At 33.5% G+C, this 20,783-nt stretch overlaps 1 protein-coding gene across 1 annotated transcript in view; it reads left to right on the forward strand.

Annotated features, from left to right (window-relative positions):
- SCYL2 (SCY1 like pseudokinase 2) overlaps positions 1 to 20,783 on the forward strand; it is a 62,066-nt gene that overhangs the window by 14,359 nt on the left and 26,924 nt on the right. The window contains exon 2 of the mRNA XM_052001664.1: positions 1,390 to 1,594. Within this exon, the coding sequence (XP_051857624.1) occupies positions 1,418 to 1,594 (177 nt within the window). The 5' untranslated portion in view covers positions 1,390 to 1,417. The remainder of the gene's footprint in view (positions 1 to 1,389; positions 1,595 to 20,783) is intronic.

Below are 20,783 nucleotides of genomic sequence, written 5' to 3' on the forward strand. Positions count from 1 at the left end.
TTTTTAGATTTTTAATAGCATTTTTGTATTACTGTCACCCCCCATGAAATTGATGGTTTTAAAGACTGAGAAAAATGAGTAAGACTTAAACAGTAAGTGCTTCCATGTATCTGGTAACTGTCATTTTATGCAGATTCAGTAGATATATTTGATGGATAACTATATCATTGAAGAATTTTCCTGAACGGTTAGCCATCATTTCACCTCTAGTAATTCTTCCTTTTCCTTCTCTAGTTTACCATGTTCCACATCTGGTAAATGAGACTTTAATTTCATGTGAACTTTGGGAAAGCTGCTTTTGAAGGATGTAACTTCTCATGAGTGGTCTTTAAATGTTTGATACCTTTGGATTTTTACACTATATTCATTTATTGAAACCAACTCTTCTCACAAAGAAAAACAATTAAGTTAAATCAGATTTAAGAATATGCATGCATTTAAGACAGTGCATTTATCTTTGTCCTATATTCCTCCATCTCATTGCTTACAAAGTTATGTATTTCATCTGTGTTTAATGGGATTGAGATTGGTCACAGCAATTTGTTTTTCTGTCTCTTCGTGTTAGTTGTGTAAAAATCTTTGTGAATAGGCTCCTAGTTCTGCTCGTTTCTCCTTATATCTGTTCATGCAAGTCTTTTTCTCCAAGTTCCTCATTTTTAAAAAAAAATTGTACAATAGTATTTCACTGTATTTGCTTACTACAGCTCAGTTAATCCCCTCTTCTAGTAAAGCTATTAGGGTTTCAGCTTTGCTTTGTTACAGATAGTTTGGTCTACATTTTGTTTTGGTATTTTACCTTTTTGAAATAGTGTGGCCAGTAGAGATTCCCCAAAATTGAACAATTTAGTGATTTCTCTAGCCTAACTTCAAATCATCACTCAGAAGAATTGAACTAAAGCACAGCTACAGTAACTGTATTCGTGTACGCATTTTTCTACTGTCCCTCCAGCATTGACTCTTTGTATCATTTTTCATTTTTGTCATGTGTCAAGTAAAACTTATTGTTGTTTTGATTTACGTTCTCTTAGTGAATTGGAAGATTTTTTCCCCATACAGTTGCTGATGGTTTGCCTTTTGAAAAATATTTGTTCAAATCATTTGACCACTTTTCTTTCCATGACTTTTCTGTGTGATCTCGATTTTAATTAAAATTTGGAAAAATATTTTCCAGGCTTATGTTTTTACTTACCAAGGACATATGACTGGTTTCTTTTTCTTGTTATAAACTTCTATAGTTTTTATACATGAGTATTGTGTTTTAAATGAAATAAAACCTTTGGGTGTTGAACTTTTGAAAAACATCATGGTTAATCTCTGAGAATTAAGACTCTTCTTTTGCATACTGTTGAAATTTTCAAAGCATTTTTTTTCCTTTTATTATATATTTAGGTAAATAGAATTACAAAACATTGCAACAATGGAGTCCATGCTGAATAAATTGAAGAGTACGGTTACAAAAGTAACAGCTGATGTCACCAGTGCAGTAATGGGAAATCCTGTCACCAGAGAATTTGATGTTGGTCGACATGTTGCCAGTGGTGGCAATGGGCTAGCTTGGAAGATTTTCAATGGCACAAAAAAGTCAACTAAACAGGTAAGCTTGAAATGAAAGCTAGTGATAAAAATTGTGTTTAAGATACCCATTTGTGCCTTTTGTCTTAAATACTATCAAGTAAACTATATTATTTTTGTTGTTTTGATCTACTTACTTGCAGATTTTTCCGTGTCATATCAACGTACAGTTTAATTTTATTTGTCTTATGAGATAGGCAAATGTTAACAAAACTAAGATATATCTTGTAATATGAAGACTTTGTATTAGAAGAAGTGCGGTTCTTCCCCTTTAGCTTACTTTCCTGATTTAATGATATGGTGTGGCAAAATTATTTGTTGAATTTTTTATAATTAAGTGTGACTTTGGCTCTAAAGTAACATTTTTCTCTCTTGAGTAAATGTAAAATTATATATGATTTTCTCTTTTTTTGTTATTGGACAGATTTTATTTGTACCTTATTTGAATGTAAAAATTGTAGAGTATAAAGATTAGTATGTTTTGGAATAGTTAATGAATCCATTGTTTTAAAATGAGGTTTTCATTAAAAAAATTGCTTTTTTGGGTAAGCATTTCTAGCTGTTTGAGACAGGTTTAGATTACCTTACTAAATATCAGTGGATAAGTGTTAGAATTTTGTAGAAATGTGAGTGCTGTCACTTTTTGATAGTTTTTTGAGAGGCATTGATGTGGACTAGCGTACTCAAGTTAATAATACTTGAGATATATATTTGGTAAATTTACATTTTGTTTTTTCAAAAAATTAATTTCACTTCCCCCCTAAAAAAGAAACCTAAATCCTCCTAACAAATATGCACAAACTAACAAAACAAATTTCTATTTTGTTGACCATATCTCCCAAAATACATTTAAATACATAATCTTAAAATATTATTAGCTAGCATATTTTTACTTTTCCATAAATACAAAGCACATGTGGTAAGGTATGGGATAGGTGACTGTATTGTGTTATCCTTTGCTTTTAGTCTGACTTTTTTGTGAACAGTTATGCTTATGATTAAGAATGAATTGCAAAAGAACAGGGAGCCAGGCTTTTGGTTAATTTAAATCCAAAATTAATTTTGGTCACAGGGTAAATATTGTTATTAATATATAGGACATGGTTGAAAAGTAGTTGGTGGATGGCTTTTATTTTTGATAGGGAATCATGAATATTTTTTTTTGAATGATTGTTACAAAGCTGGTGGTATTAAAGCTATCCAAATAGACATAATATTTTAGTTTTAGAAATTATTAGAATAATAATCTGATATAGTTTAGGAAATAAGGAGCCATAGATTTTCATCTCAGGCAAGTCATTCAGGCTCATTCTGATTTGTTTTAATCTGGAAAAGGAAAAGGCTTGAAAACTTTTCCATCTGTAAAGGCCTATTTGTTAACATAGTTTACACCCCCTCCCCCCATTAATATTATTTTATTTTTTCCTAATTACATGTAAAAGTAGTTTTGAGCACTTGTATGAAGTTTTGAGTTTTAATTTTTTTTTCCCTTTTCAAGACAGCAAACTATTTGACAGAGGTTGTAACACATGTACGATTATATTAAACATATTTCCACATTAGTCATATTGTAACACAGCTTTTAATCTTTATAAATTAGATGCTATCTTTTCCTCATCACACACCTCTCTGTCCCCTATCTTTGAATATCTCTGCCTAGGGGCTTCATAGGTATCAACTGAAGTAGAAAATAAAACTTTTACTCATGAGAAAGTTACTTATATAATCAAGGAGAATTTACCTTGTAGTCAGTGGTTAGTTCTTAATCTTGCTTATATTTGGTTTTCATCACTACTTTTTTAAATGTCTGAGGTCCAGAATCCATATCAAGAATTTATTAAAAGGACATATAATCATTTTGTCTTTTAAAATGTCTGATGTAACTTGTCATTTTTTTCTATCTAGCTTAATAATTATCCCATTCAAAGAATGGCTTATTTAGCCATGGATTAGATTTAAAAAAAAAATCACTACTTAATTTATAAAATTATGTAAGTCTCAAAAGCATAAAAGCACACTCACACAGGTTGTTGATTTGTTTTATCAAAAAGATAGTTGCTCCTGTGAGATATCTTGATGTAATGGATAGAAAGTTGACCTTGGAGTAAGAAAGACTCATGTCCACATTGTTCCTCTGATATGTGCTGACCATGAAACTTGCCTTGGGCTGAGTCCTCTGTGCCACAGACAGCTCTTGAAGACATAAATTGATAAACAGTAATGATCTACATTGAAGTTTATTTCCTCCTCATTTAATTTTAAGTTTCTTCACAAGGAGTTCCTGGAACCAAAGATGATCTTAAAGATTCATTTCTAAAAAGACTCCTTCACAATTAGTTCCTGAAACACTGGTGATGTATTTACTAGAGTTGGTGGTGGATAGAGAAATGATGCTAAACTTAAAAATTCTTTAAAAAAAAAAAAAAAGGCGTGACCCTCTTCAACAATGAAGATGATTCAAATCAGTTCCAATAGAGCAGCAATGAACTGAACCAGCTACACCCAGGGAAAGAACTCTGGGAGATGACTATGAACCATTACATAGAATTCCCAATCCCTCTATTTTTGTCCGCCTGCATTTTTGATTTCCTTCATAGGCTAATTTCAAAGTCTATTTCAAAGTCTGACTCTTTTTATACAGCACAATAACTGTTTGGATATATGTACATATGTACATATATTGTATTTAACTTATACTTTAACATATTTAACATGTATTGGTCAATCTGCCATCTGGGGGAAGGGGTGGGGGAAAGAGGGAAAAAGTTGGAACAAAAGGATTTGCAACTGTCAATGCTGAAAAATTACCCATACATATATCTTGTAAATAAAAAGCTGTAATTAAAAAAAAAAGGCATTTGAATATAATTGCTGCAATATATTAAGATCTGGATCCTCTCTGATTTGTAGATGTTGAGTTGTGAGTACATTATATACCAGGGGGTCAGTCAAAGCCTGTTCCTCCACCCCACCAAATGGAATTGGGAAATGTTTAACAAAGTCAAAATAGCAAACAACAGAGATAATATTAATTTGTGGTTTTCTAAGTCAATTTGCATTCTCTGTTTTTTTGTTTTGTTTTACTTTGTTTTTTTCTTCTTAAGCTCCTCTACCTCTCTACCTCAGTGATTTTCATTTAGCTCATAGGCAGTTAACCAAGAGGGGAAATTAACACAGTCAGAAATACGTAGATCACTTTGGTTTAGACACTTAAAATTTTTCTTATCTCATTGAATGGAGAGGCAAATAAGAAGATATAGGGGGAAAAATAAGAAATAAAGAATAAGGAAAAAATGTCTGATCAATGGTTCATCATGAAGAAACAATGAACTTCATGTCTTTTACACTTTCCCTCTTCTCCATTCAATATTATATGCATATATTGATGGCTTCTTGTTGCTATAGAAACATGTTAAATTTGACATCAACTTTGCAGTGGAAGATTGAATATTTGATGGAAAATTCTTGTCTACTTGGCTTAAGGAGATGAAAGGATTTTTTGTTCTTAATAGCTCCTATGTTAACAATTAAATAATCTATTCTTTGTATAATATTGAAGTAAAATAGCCTTACAATCTAAATTGATATATTGTTAATCTCACATAGTAAGTTAAATTCAAGTGCTCCCCTGTCCCATTTATCTTCTCCTCAAAGATCTCCCTTATTTACATAGTTTTAGAAATGGTTGACAAGAGTATAGGGCATCTTACCCCAAAAAATGCAGAGCAAAAGAAAAATCATTCATGTGTGTGAAGAGAGTGAATTGGATTCTGCAGCATATTTTAAAAGGCTAAGTAATTATTGGTGTGCTGGGTTCTTTCTATGCTAGTTATTTCTAGCTTTTCAGCATCTTTGTTTTACTTAGAGTTTTCATGTGTAGATTGGTGGAGTGGAGAGGGTGTGTGAGAGGAATAACTAGAAAAGATTGCATGCTGTCATTAAGATTGATTTTTCAGTCAGATGGAAAGAAGGGTGCACTTCTAAGCCCCTACATAGGAGTCATGATTTGTATGGGTTTCTTTTGATTTTTTTATAATCAATTTCCTCTGTTCTTCCTTACATTTGGTCATTTTTGCTGAGAACATTTCATTGTGAATAATTAATAAAGTTATAATGAATCATAGTTGTTAGGACTACAGAAATAAAATTGTGCACATAGATGATTGCAGTTGTAAGAATGTTTTTATGCAAGTTCTTTATATACATTTAGCAGTGAACATTTTTTTTAAATTTGGAATAAATTTTTTCAAAAAAAAAATTAAAGGTTGAAATGGAAATTTCTTTGACTTAATTCATTGGCATTTTCAGCTAATGATGTTAGATATGTCCTGGCAACAGAGACTACTTATTGTGAACCTCAGTTATTCTTAAATTGAAACCTAGTCTGTTTTGTATTTTTCTTATTTGTATAACTTTAAGAAATACATTATTTTGTAACTTGATTTCTAGGGAATATTTAGAGAGTTAAATAATGACTTAGAGTGTTATGACTTTTTCTTTGAGAATAGAAGTTCGAATATATTTCATTTTTGTTGAAATGAAATATATTCAAAGAACTATCTTGCCTATCTTTGTTTTTCCAGTGACTAGCAGAGTGCCTGGTACATAGAAAGCTCTTAATTTAAAATAAATTTATTAATTGATCAATAGTAAATTAGGCTAGGAACACAAATATTTTCGTTACAGCAGTGTCACAAATTCATTTATTAATATAGCATATACTTTTTTTTTAGTCTGGGATTATAAGCTATGGTAGCCTAACATTTTCCAGGAGTTTTTTTTTTGTTTAAACAAATTATGTTTTGACATGTTTCCTAATTTAAAATGAGCATTCACTGTGAAAAAAGCTTTAAGCTTCCAACTTATTTTAAAAACTCTATTTAGGTTTATCTAGGCAAGTGATTTCTTCACATTTATTTTTTTTCAATGAATATGTCTTTTTCTCTCTTTTTCCCCTATTGGGAATTTAAAAAAAAAGAAAAAAAACCCTTATAATATGCTTAGTCAAGCAAAATAAATTTCTGTTTTGGCTATATATACATATATGTATACATAAATTTGTGTATGTATACAAATGTATTTAACATATGGATCTTATATAAATGTGTATGCATATATATAAAGGACACATAGAAGTATATAATATATGTACATATGCGCATATATATGTATGTGTGTGTATATATGTGTGTGTGTGTATAATATAAAGACACATAGATGTATATAATTCTGCTCTGTGTCAGAACAACATAGCATATGTCATCATTGATCAGTAGGAATTATGGTTGGTTCTTCTGCTCAAAGTCCTTAAGACTTTTAAAGTTGCATGCATGGTGTTGTTGTTAACGTATAAATTGATCTGCGTCTTTTCATTACAGTCTGCATCAATTCATACAAATATTCCTGGGTATGTCTCAAATGGTCTCTTTGTACCTTCTTACAATATAGCTTTATTCTATTTTATTCATTTACCCTAATTTGTGCAGCCATTTCTCAAGTACTCCCTCAGTTTTTAGTTTTTTTGCCACCACAAAAAAAGCTTTTAATACAGGTAGTTTCTCTCCTTAGTCACTTTGGAGGATAGGCCTAGTAGTTGTATTACACAGTTTTTGGAAACTTTTTGGGTTAGTGCCAAATTGCTTTCTAAAAAAGTTGATCTAATTCACAGCTCTACAGTAGAGATATTAATGTGTATATATTTAAACAGTACCTCAAACATTTTTTTTAAATCAGCTTTACCAATATGATGGGTATGAGTAGACAAGTTGTGCAAGCTTGTAGAGAGAATGATGTTTTTGGTTGTATTTGTAATTTGTATGTATGTGTACTTGGGGGACACACAAATAAGTTCAGATGTAGTTTGGAAATATTTGTTTTGTAGTTCCAGCTTCTGATGTGAACTTGAACAGACAACTTACTTTACTTTTCCATACCCCAGTTTCAAATGGGTATTTTATTATCCTAATAGAAATATTAGGAATAGGACTGGAACTTTGATTTCATTGGTTATTGAGGAGTCCTCAAATGAGGAATTCCTTCCAGTTGTACAAGTTGACACCTACTCTCCAAAACTGTCAAACATCTGCACTGTAACCTGATATTTCAAAGTTTACACTGAATCAGATGAAAGCCCAGTAACCTACTTGGAAGAGTGTAAATTGTAAAGAACCAGTGAAATATTTTGAGATCATAACATTATGCAAACAGGAAGGAATAGGTATTAACCCCTGAGTTGGATTGCTACCCCCCACATATACCCTCAAGCCTGTTGTGTAATTGGGATCAAATCATTTACTGCTCTTTTTGCCCCAGGCAACTCTGTAAGGTAGTATTGATGTAGAGAGTTCCCACATTAGGAGTTTTCTATACTAGTGAAATCAGAGTTTTTGAATTCTTCATCCAAAAAAGTCACTCTTAAGTTGTTTTATACTATTAGATTTCAATTTTGCTGCTTTTCATCTAGCACTGTTCAGAAGATCAAAATGACATGTATATTGTCTTCTCTTCATGTGATAATGTCATGAATTTTTGTGGCTCTCAGACATTGTTATAGGATATAATTTTAAATTATAATTTAAATTTTTTAAAAAGATAATTATCAAAGTATGTTTCGGAGAACATTTTTGTGTTCCTGATGAGTTTGTTTTTACCTAGATCAGTTCAGTTATGTCCAACTCTTCGCTACCCCATTTGGGGTTTTCTTGGCAGAGATATTAGAGTAGTTTGCCATTTCCTTTTCCAGCTCATTTTGCAAATGAAAAAAGAGGCAGATAGGATAAAATGACATGCCCAGGGTCACACAACTAGTAAATATCTGAGGCCAGATTTGAACTTAGGAAGATGAGTCACCTGGATTCCAGGCTAAGCATTGTGCCCCCTAACTGCCTTTATAGTGCTTCTCTCTCTCTCATTTTAAAAATTGTGTTTATTATAAATTAACAAAACTTACAAGTTAGTGTTACATGTTTATTTTTGGAGTTGACCTTTTTGTTTCTCTTAGAAAAAAAGGAGTACTTCAAAGTAATTCTGATAAGCATATCAGTTCCTATTACTGTGATTGTTTTTAGGGATTTTATAGCTCTCTGTAATCCATATTGTTCAATATGATAATTATGGGTATTCATTGGAAAAATTGTTCTGCAATAAGCATTTGATTGCAAATAATGTTTTATATGTGATATCACATGTAGAGTTGGACATAGTCCCCACCATATGGCGGAATCCAAATTCTTTTCTCAAGCGTTCCTGTGTTTGTGGATGTTGCCTTGCTAATATTGTTTAATGAACTACACACATTAAATGTATTATACTTTTTTTTGGTATTAAAGGAAAACATTTTGTGAAGCATAATAATAATGTGCTGAAGCAAAGCAGTTAAGTCAGAAATGACCAGTTTTGATACTATCCATGTAAACTATTTCTAGTAATATTAAGGTATATAGCAGAATTCTTTGAAATAAGATTAACTGAGTTGCTTTGTCACTTGACTGCTATCTGATTATAGGTCTTGAATATATGTTTTACTAATGTCCACTGTACCAAATTGCCTCACGAGGTGCCAACCCTGTTCATTAGAAACACCTTCTATGTAGCTTACTAATTACAAGTAATTAAGTAACATTGCCTAGTCAGACATTTCAAAATTACAGTTGGTTGATTACCTGCCACTTTTAAAGTATAACTAATTTTCTAGGAAAGAATTGTATTAGGTTTTGAAAAATATTTCTGATGGTAATTTAAAAAGACAAGTTTGTGGAAATATAAAAAGTAGAACAAGACCTAGGTACATTTTGTTAATTGAACTTTCTAGCTGTGGGTCCTTAGGAGATTTAATTCTTCTCAGTATCTCATGTTCCTCATTTGTAAAATGGGTATGATAGTTACCTCACAGGATTGTCATGAAGAAAGTATTATGCAAAACCATAGGACAATCTGTCTAATTGTCTTGTCTATTTATAGCTATCTCTGCCATTGTTCATATACTAAGTAAATAGGGGGAGAAGGAAGGAGAGGGGAAGAAGGATAGAGAAGGAGAGAGAGGGGAGAAGGGAGAGAGATTGAGTTTTTTTTGAGGGGATTAAAAGAGTAAATTTCAGACACAGGAGACAGATTGCAAAAGGCAGGGGCACAGATAATAAGGATTTGTTTTGAAATATGGACTAACCCAGTTATTTGTCTACTCCATTTGAAATGTATTTTTTTTATCCCCTCTGCCTCTTACAATGTCTGGTTTCCTTTAGGACTTACTTTAGATTTTCTCATTTGAGAAATTTTCTTTAATGTTCCCTTTATTATTTTATTTCTTTAAGAAAATCTCTCTTATACCAGGAATGAAGGGCTGGTTCAATATTAGGAAAACTATTAGCATCATTAACTATATCAATAACTAAACTAACAAAAATCATATGATTATCTCAATAGATGCAGAAAAGGTATTTGATAAAATCCAAAACCCATTCCTATTAAAAATACTAAAGAGTATAGGTATAAATGGAGTTTTTCTTAAAATGATCAGTAGCATCTATTTAAAACCACGAGCAAACATCATATGTAAGAGGGACAAACTAGGACCATTCCCACTAAGATCAGGAGTGAAACAAGGTTGCTCACTATTACCATTACTACTTAATATTGTTTTAGAAATGTTGGCTTTAACAATAAGAGAAGGAAAATAGGTTAAAGGAATTAGAGTAGTAATGGGGAAACCAAAAGGGTTATCAAACTGTGCATACCCTTGATCCAGTGGTGTTTCTACTGGGCTTATATCCCAAAGAGATCTTGAAGGAGGGATAGGGACCCACATGTGCAAAAAATGTTCATGACAACCCTTTTTGTAGTGGCAAGAAACTGGAAACTGAGTGGATCAATTGGAAAATGGCTGAATAAGTTATGGTATAATGAATGTTATGGAATATTACTGTTCTATAAGAAATGATCAACAGGATGATTTCAGAGAGGCCTGGAGAGACTTACATGAACTGATGGTAAATGAAATTAGCAGAACCAGGAGGTTATTGTACACTGCAACAGCAAGATTACACAGTAATCAATTTTGATGGATGTAGCTCTTTTCAATAAAGAGATGATTCAGGCTAGTTCCAATGATCTTATGAGGAGAGCCATCTATATCCAGAGAGTGGGGACTGTGAGAACAGTGTGGATCACAACATAGCATTTTCACTTTTGTTGTTATTTGCTTGAATTTTAATTTCTTTCCCATTTTTTTTCTTTTTGATTCGATTTTTCTCGTGCAGCAAGATAATCAAATAAATACGTATACCTATATTGGAATACATGTATTTTTACCATGTTTAATATATATGGGATTACTTAGCATCTAGGGGAGGATGTGGGGGAAGAGGAGGAATTGTAACACAAGGTTTTGCAAAGGTCAGTGTGGAAAAGTTATCATTGCATATGTTTTGAAAATAAAAAGCTTCAATTAAAAAAAAAATAAACTTTTCCCCTCCCCCAAAAAATCTGTCTCTCTCCCCCCCCCTCTCTCTCTCTTTCTCTTTCTCCCTCCTTCCTTCCCTCCCTCCCTTGCCTACTCATTCTTGCTCCCTCCCTCTCTTCCCTTCTCCCCCCTCCCTCCATCTCTCCATCCCTCTCTCCCTGTCTCCCTCCCTCCCTCCCCGACTTGCTCCTGCTCCCTCCCTCCCTCCTTTCCTCCACTACTCCCTCCCCTGCTCGCTCTTGTTCCCTCCCTCCCTTCCTCCCTTCTCCCTCTGTTCCTTTCTCTCCCTCTTCCCCTCTCCCTCCCTCCTTCCCTCTTCCTCTTTCCCTCTCTCCCTCTCTCCCCCTCCTCCTCCCTCCTTCACCCGCTCTCTCCCCTGCTTGCTCTTGTTCTCTCCCTCCCTCTCTTCTCCTCTTCCTACCTCTCCCCCTCTCTCCCTGCTCTGCGCACTTCCCCTCACTCCCCCCTATCTTCTGCTCATTCCCCCCATCTTCCGCTCACTCCCTCGAACGCTCCTGCTCGCTTCCTCACTCACTTCTGCTTCCTCTTTTGCTTCCTCCTCCTTTCCCCCTCTCCCCTCTCCTCCTTTTCCCCCTCTCCCTCCCTCTCTTCTCCTCTTCCTACCTCTCCCCCTCTCTCCCTCTTCCTCTCTCTTCCTCTCTCCCTTTTTCTCTCTGTCCCTCTTTCCCTCTCCCTCTCTCCTCCTCTTCCCCTCTCCTCCTCTTTCCTTGTCTCCTTCTCCCCTCTTTTCCCCCTCTCCCTTTCTTCCTCTCTCCCTTCGTCCCTCCCTTCCTCCCCTGCTCGCTGTTGGTCCTTTTCTCCCTCCCTCTTGTTCCCTCCCTCCTTCTCTTCCTTTTTCTCCCTCTCTCCCTTCCTCATTCCCTTGTTCTCTCTCTCTCTCCCTGTGTGCTTTTTTCTTCTTCCCCTCTCCCCCTTCCTCCCTCTTTCCCTTTCTCCCTCTCTCCTTCCATCCCTCCCTCCTTCCCTTCCCCCCTCCCCCGCTAGCTCCCCCACATGTTCCCGCTCTCTCCCTCCTTTCTTCCCTCCCACTCCCACAGCTGGTTCCCCTCCCCCTCTCCCTCCCCCCAACCCCCTATAGAGAATGCAAATCTCTTGAAAGCATGGATAATTGTGATTTTTGTCTTTAAACTCCTAGTTTAAGTAAAAATTTCTGAAATTGAATTGTTGGCATGAAAAGCCTGGTTTTTGGTATATTTAGTTTTGGGATTAGCGTATGGATACTATTGTCTGAAGAATGCCGAATTGGATGGGGAGGGGCAGGGATGATGTAGCATTGATTACAGATAGGTGGGTAGTTTTGATTTAACATGCTCTGGCTTTTTTGTTTGTTTAGATTTTTGGATACCTAATGCATAATACATGAAAAGTTGAACAATATAATACAAAGCAGTATATGATTAAATGTCATTGAAGTGGTATACGTTGCTTGTTTTCATAGAATTCCTGGAAAGGAGAAGTCACAGGAGTATTTAAAGAAGGGTATGAGATAGCTTTCTAAAATGTAAATCCTGCCCCAAATCACATAATCAACAAAATGGAGAACTAGGCATTTTCTTTGCTCTTCTCGACCTCTCCAAAATAAGAATTAAGTGCAAGAGATAAAGCAGTTTCAGCTTTCTCCGGGCTACCAAGAACTCATAGGTAAAAAATTTGATATTTAATAATAAAAGACTTCTTAACCCTTAACACGCTTTTTCAATGCCCACTCCCTTATCACCCACTATAGTAGTGCTAGACAAGATAATGCACAGTTTGTAAAAGATTTCACCTCTACATCCTTATGCTGTAGATATCCAAACTACAGAAATTTGCTCAGATAATGACGGAAGTATTAGGGTGCTGCTCTGTGATGTATCAGAGTTTGACCAGAGGAAAGAAGGCAAGGCACATGTATGGCTCTATGTCATTTCATTAAACTAAAGAGAAAGAGCCCAGCATCCATTTGGGGCTAATTCTGTCTTCCCAGAACTCACTTGAGGCAGATTCTGAAGCTGGTAAACTTTAACTTATTACTTGTGTGAGGAGATCTAGCCTCCCAAGGAAATGATCAGAAAAGTGAACCACTGGGGGAAGTGATGGAAAAAAAACTAAAATTGACCAAAAATTTTAGGAAGAAGACAACTTAATTATACAACTTTTAGTATATGCACTTAAACCAATAATCAAGATTTAATAGCTGAAGGAAATATGGCTTCTAAATAAAGTAAAAATTTCACACTTCTGTGAATGTGTATCATCAGAGGACTGAGGAAACATAGGAAGAGTCTCCTAAATTGCTTAAAAGAATAAGAATTATGAAAGTATAATTTCTAGCCTTCACAGCAGAAGTGATAAACAATAGAGGGGGATAATTGATTGTCTTTCATTTCTGTATATTAACATTCACAATCTGGAAGAAAAGAAGCAAAAAACACTGATTTAAAAGAAAGCTTAATCTCCATATAAGCAAACCATATTGATCTTGAAAGACATGCTATGTAGAGGCAACTTAAAGATCTTTGATATCGACCAGAACAAAATATGTCAGAAAACCTGAACACCATAATTAAAGCCCAGATCCAAAGGAAGTGACAGTTGAAAGAATGCACAAACCACTTCTGAAATTACACGCTCAACATCAAGAGACATAATGTTTAAATTTAATATTTCTACTGAGAGACAATATGGCCTTCAAGCAAACAGAAAAAGTCCATCAGATATAAAGAAAAGAAAATTCAAATAATATGAAGACAATTTTGAACTCGCCTGATGCTGTGGGAAGAAACAAAACATTCTAAAGCTCGGAGGATCTCAAGATGAAGCTCTGTATGACACACTCTGCAAATCTGAGCTTGATCAGAAATGAAAAATGGATGTTCGGTTGAAAAAAGACATTCGAAACATTTCTAAAAAGAAAATCAGTCATTGTAATGGGCTGAGGCTTGAGTTGATGCACTGAGGTCCCAAGCACATGAGGCTAAAAAGTAATTGGACCATACTCTATTAATATGTAAGCTTGGAGAAAGAATGGTCCCCGCCCACTCTTTGTGCAAGTCCTGATGTGTTGTATAGGAAATGATTTTGGTGGGTAGAGGCAGGGGAGTGGAAAGGGAAGCGGAAAGAGAGACTGGTGGCTGGCGTCTTGTCACAGCTGCTCGTATTGCTATCGTGACCGCCCTTCACCTCCGATCCCCCTCTGCTAGCTGGCTTCCTGTCGCAGCTGCCCATATTGCTATCGCAATCCTTCTTCACCTCTGCTGAGAATTGAAGATTTTTCCCTTAACCTGAATTCCTGACTCCGGCTAATTTTAAATACGCGGTCATCACAAGGCATGGTGAAATTTTTTGCATCTCAGCATCCTGGAGAAGAGAAATACAAGATGGATAAACAATCAAGGACAATAACCACAACAACAAACCATAAAGAAATGTATGAGGAGAGAAGGGTGAAAACATATCTCTCATAGAAGTGATAGTAGATAACTAGATTGGCCTGAACCATCATTGACTAAACCTCACAACACCCCCAGATGAATCATTTTTTGCTTTGAATGGGAGGCTGCAAACAAATTCAAGTGAAAAACTAAAAATAAGAAGAAATGCTATTTTATTCCATAAATGTAAAAAACAACAACAACAACAACAAAAAAAAAAACCCAAAACACCACGTGTTCAAATGCCGTAGCATCTAAATCCTTTATAAAGCAATCTAATTGAACTACTGACATACAAAGACAGTAATAAATAGTAACCAGTAATTTGCACTTCTCAGTGATGGATAAGTCTAACAGGAAAATAAATAAAAAAGGAAAATATAGCACTAAATAAATTGTTGGAGAAGCTAGAAGGTATTGCCAAAAGACTGATGGCTTCTAAAAAGACTGCTCAAGATTGTATGTATTCTCAATGATACATGGAATTTTTCAAAAAATTGCCATGTTTTAGGGCACATAAATATTACAAAAAATATATAGGAAGACAAAGAGTCATTTATAAACTATAATGGAATGAAAATAGTCAATTTAGGGAATAGAAACAAAAATAACGTCTAAATTGAGACTTAACCACAAACTACTGAATTATGAGTGGGCCAAAGAACTGATTAAACAAAAAGAATTTTGTTAAGTGAAAAATAATACTAAAATATCTGGGATGCAACTAAAGTAGTCCTTTGGAAGGATCATATCATACAAGCATACGTTAACAAATTGAAAAAAATGAACATTAATGAATTGAATGTGCATTTTAAAATTAGCCAACAGATAAACCTAAACTATGTACACAAGGGGAAATTACAAAAATTAAAGGAGAAATAGAAAAACCTGAAACCAGAAAACAAGAAATAATGGAACTCGAGTGCTGATATTTGAAGACTAATGAATAAAATTCATATACTTTCGTTCTAATTAAAAAGAAGGCAAAAATTCAGACCAACAAAATAGCAAATGAGCAAGTTGAAATCAAAACTAGAAAAACTAAAGAATAATCAGAACCTATTATGTATAGTTAAATGTTAACAAAACAGAAAACAAAAGATAAAAGGAATATTTTTAAAGATATAAAATGCCCAGATTTACAGATTATATAGAGAAATTACAATGTCAGAAAAGGAAGTAGAATTATATAAAATTTGGAAAAACAATTGATGTTTGTGCTGTACAAATTATTCTAAAAAATTGAGAATGAAAGCATTCTGTTAGATTCCTTTTATGAGACAAACATAATTGTAATACCTAAACCAGGGAAGGATAAAACACAGGGGAAGAAGAAGAACTATAGGCTAATAAGTGTAAATGAACATTTTCTCAATAAAATCTTGTCAAACTAAATGCAGGGATGGTTCAGTATTAGAAAAACAATACTTACATCATATTCAAAACAAAACCATGTAGCCTCATAATTTTCTCACTGGATAAAGAAAGTCTTAGTAAAAGTACAATACTTATTTATGCTTAAAATCACCAATTACAGACATAGATGGACCTTTTTAAAAAATTAATATTTTATTTTTCCAAAAACATGCAATTAGTGTTCTCAAAAGAAAAAGTGTACAATATTAGCAACCATATTGAAAGAATATACCAAATAACTAATACTAAATGAAAACTATTATAGGATTTTGCATAGCAAATTGGCAAAGATGAAAAAAAATGGGGAATAGTCAATTTTTTTTTTAACTTTTTATTGATAGAACGCATTCCAGGGTAATTTTTTACAGCATTATCCCTTGCATTCACTTCTGTTCTGATTTTTCCCCTCCCTCCCTCCACCCCTTCCCCCAGATGGCAAGCAGTCCTTTACATGTTGAATGGGTTGCAGTATGTCCTAGATACAATATATGTGTGCAGAACCGAACAGTTTTCTTGTTGCACAGGGAGAATTGAATTCAGAAGGTATAAATAACCCGGGAAGAAAAACAAAAATGCAAGCAGTTTATATTCATTTCCCAATGTTCTTTTTCTGGGTGTAGCTGCTTTTGTCCGTCTTTGATGAATTAAGGCTCTCTTTATCGAAGAGATCCACTTCCATCAGAATAGATCCTCAAACAGTATCATTGTTGAGGTATATAATGATCTCCTGGTTCTGCTCATTTCACTCAGCATCAGTTCATGTAAGTCTCGCCAGTCCTTTCTGTATTCATCCTGCTGGTCAGGGAATAGTCAATTTTGAAACAGTTGTGGAAAGAGAAATCTTCAGGTCCATTATTGGTAGAGGTGAGGTGGTGGTCAGCACAATTATTTGAGAAGACAATTTGAATTAATGTTTATTAAGTGCCTAATCTTTATTAGGCAAGCATTGGGAGATAGAAAAAGACAAAAGGCAGTCCCTGTCATAATGGGGAAGATTTATACAAGCAAACTATTTTTAGAATAAAAAAGAGATAATTAGCAGAGGGAAGACACTAGAATTGAAAGGTTTGGGGAGGCATCCAGTAAAAGAAGGAATTTTAAGGGACTTAAAAGGAAGCCTGAATAAGGCTTTGGACCAGAATTTCAATTTTGTAATTTAATCCAAGGAAGCCATTGATAAGAAGAAAATCCTCATATGTGCCAAAATATTTATAGCAGCACTTTTTATGATAGTAAAGAATTGGAACAGCATAAATGTTCCTGACTAGGGAACGGCTAAGCAAATTATGGAACGTGGATATAATGGAATATTACTCTGCTGCTTAAAAAAAAAAAAAATGATGACAGCCATGCGTTTAGGGAAGTGTAGAAAGATCTATATGAATTTATTGAAAGTGAATTAAGCAGAGCCAAGAAAATATTATTTAAAAGTAGATTAAATGTATTATGGCACTAGAAAGTATTTTAACAACATTTCTTACCAGTGTGTAATGATAAACAAGTAAACAAATAATTTGAACTTGAGCAAAGATTTTTCTAAGTATAAGCAGTTTTTTATTTAAACTTACTGAGAACCTGATTTGTGTTCTCAGAAAGAAAATCTTGGAGTAGATAGCTTAAAAAGAAAACAGAAAAGAATAAATGGAAGTTAGACTTGTCTTAGTGAAAGACTCCTTTCTGTCTGTATGACTTAATATTATTAAGTGCATTTATTTGAATCTTCTTTTTCTTGCCTGTAAGATATAGAGTATAATAATCTTGGGGAGCTTAGAAAAGTGATTTACCAGGGGTATACACATATTGTTGGAAGAAGCATTTGAAAATGAAGTTTTCTGCATTCATTTTATTATATCAGTCTTGCTATATTGTCTTCTAACAAGTATTTTATAAAATTTAAAAGTATTGTGTATAATGAGGGTAGGAACTGTCATTTGTCTGTCTTTTTTTTTTTTTAATTCCCAGAGCCACAAACTTTAAAAAAGAAAAATTCTATTTTAATGAGATATTTTAGATAATTCCCTTCTCCATCCATTTCTTCTAATCAAGAATTAAAAGGGGAAAAAAAAGCAATTTAGCAAAGACATAACAACTTGAAAAAAGAAACACTTAAATTAGATGCATTTATAAAATGTGATAGAATATCTTCCTCTAAAGTAGGATTTATGCACATGAATGATCATGAGGCACAAAAACTTATGTATCTGGGTCATTAGTTATAGTGACTTTTCAAAGATATTCTTTCCAGATTATGCCTTATGGCCTTTAGGGAGGAGACCATTCAAACCTCTGTATTAATATCTTTTTGGCATCTTTATCTGGCTTTAGTGGAGAAGTTATCTTTAGTGATCCTTTAAAGTACTTTCAACCACTACTTTTGCCTGTGTTTTCAAGGGAAACAAGTACATTACACTGAGGAAAAATATGGGCTCTCTGGGAACTTAATGATATTTTGGTAGATCTTGATCTCAATGATCCCCCCCTTGTAGGAACCACTCAGTGTGCTAGAAGTGTTCCTCTAAGTCTTGTAATATTTTTTAAAGTATTAATGTATGACCTGTAGTTCTCAATATGTGACGTCCCCACTGTTTTTTTTCCTCCTCAAACATTTATTATATATTTTTAATACTTTGTTGTTGTTTGTTTTTGTTTTGTTTTGCCATGTAACCTAATCTTGCTAATGTTGCATACTATTTCTCTGTGTAAAACTTCAAATGGTTATCTATTTTGATTCTTTAGAGATTATGGTAGTTTGTAGAATGTAACCATATAGTATCACCAGAAAGAATACTGCTTTTAAAAAAATTTATTTTTGTATCTCAGTAACTTGGGAATATATGACAATAATATGTTAGTGTCGGGTTAACTTCCAGTTTTTACTATGTGCTAAAATAAATGATATTCCTAGTTCTGCCACATGCTACTTATAGGATGTCAGGCAAGTTTTATTTGATCTTTGTGGACCACAATTTCCTAAAAGTAAAGTGAAAGGCTTTGGCTAGGTAACAGTTAGGTTTCTTTTCCAGTTCTAAATCTATGATGGTGTCATCCCAACTTTTATATTTCTAACTCAGGAATTCAGTTATAAAAACATCAAATTATTTTACTTAGGGTAAATCTTATAAATTAAGAACGAATGGAAAGCTCCTTATCTTTTTTGGGGAAAAAAACTTGTTGGTCAAATTTCTTTTTATTTTAACTAATTTTGATTTTTATTCCTAAGTTCAATACTTAGAGAGAGGACATTTGCATATATAAATACACACACATATTAAAAAGTGGAAGAAAATTATTATACAAGATTTTATACGTCTTTATTGGATATAACTTGCTGTTCTTTTATAGGTTAAAATAAAATCTACCAGTACTTTTCATAGTTAACTCTCTCCCACTTTGATCTTTTGGCCTTGTTTCTTTAAAATGTATGCTCCAGCAAAACTAACCATAATATTCAACTCAAAAAATGGACATTGAACAAGCTTGCTTGTTCAAACAGGGCTTTGTCTCAATTAATAAATCTGAACTGAATAGAAAAGGTAATATACAAGACCTAATATCAAAGATTAATTTCAGGGGACTCAACAAGAACAAATTGTTTATGATTTTTACATAAAGTATTTACTGTGTTTAAGATTGACAGTAATTACTACTACTCAGTAATTGAGTAGCTCAAAAGAAAGACCGAGGCAGTTTAAGTATGATATGACTCTAAAAAAGTAAAACTGTCTAGGAATAAGTTTTAAAAAGTAATTATGTTGTACAAATGAAGTACAGAGAAAGAACCAACGGAGGTATTGGAAGAAGCAGGGCTCAGTAGTTCTGAAAACTTAACATTAGGAATAGGTTAAATGAGGACTAATATATCATGGAAAAAATAAGGGGGAGAGAAGAGGATAATAAGATGGAGTATAAGAGAGTGTGAAGATTTTCCCAGGGGAGCTGGGTATGCAAATTAATGGGCAAGGGATAAAGAGGGAGGAGCAGGATGGCATAGGATAAAGTGAGGGCACAGGAAAGTGTTTAGATTAAGGGGAGTAGAATAAGTTATGTAAACTAATGGGAATGGACTAAAAAAGGGAAAAGATGGCTAAGTATTAGCAAGGCAAGTTAAGGAGTAGAATTAAAGTAGAAAAGCTAGCAGGGATAGGAAATTAAGAGATATACATAAACACTATAACAAGGATTGGGAATAGAATTCATTAGGAAAAAAAATAGAGCTTAATATTACTGATCTCAAAGTCAAACTTGATTCAATCAAGAGAGAAATCTACACTATGCCAATCACATTAATATTGTTTTAGATGTATGTTTGTGTAATGCATATATATTATGTGTGTATGTATATATAGATGTGTATGTGGGTGCGTATGTATATATAAATATATCCCTGCTTAATTGTTGCCTGCTTGGGGGAGATAGGGTGATGAAAAGCGAAAAAAAGAATAAAATAAAAAGTGTACAGCAGACAACAAAAGTAATTAACAATAAAGCAAAGATGGAGATTCATGTTATTTATAATTTCTACTATTACATATGCTTTCTTGAAATGGAAATTCATTATTATATATTTCTGCTAATGTTCTGCGTGCACATGACATTGTTTTATTTTTTAATTTTCCTTTTTTATTTTGTTTTATTTTGTATTTAGTTTTAAATAAATTACTTTTTGAATGTGTGCTATATGTTATAAAGAAAGAGAGAGAAAGTTAGTGTTTTCTTCAATAGTTTACATCTGACCTTTGGGGAATGAGATGGTTTGATGAATCAACTACCCTAATTACTGATAGTTAATTATCCTATATATTGATTACCACTTGTCAAAGATTTATAATTATTTCATAATTAATCATAGAGCTTCACTTTAATAGAATAATTCCTTTCTATGTCAGGCCTTGTGTTAAAATTTG

This window comes from Antechinus flavipes, chromosome 5 (assembly GCF_016432865.1).
Source record: "Antechinus flavipes isolate AdamAnt ecotype Samford, QLD, Australia chromosome 5, AdamAnt_v2, whole genome shotgun sequence".
NCBI lineage: Eukaryota > Metazoa > Chordata > Mammalia > Dasyuromorphia > Dasyuridae > Antechinus > Antechinus flavipes.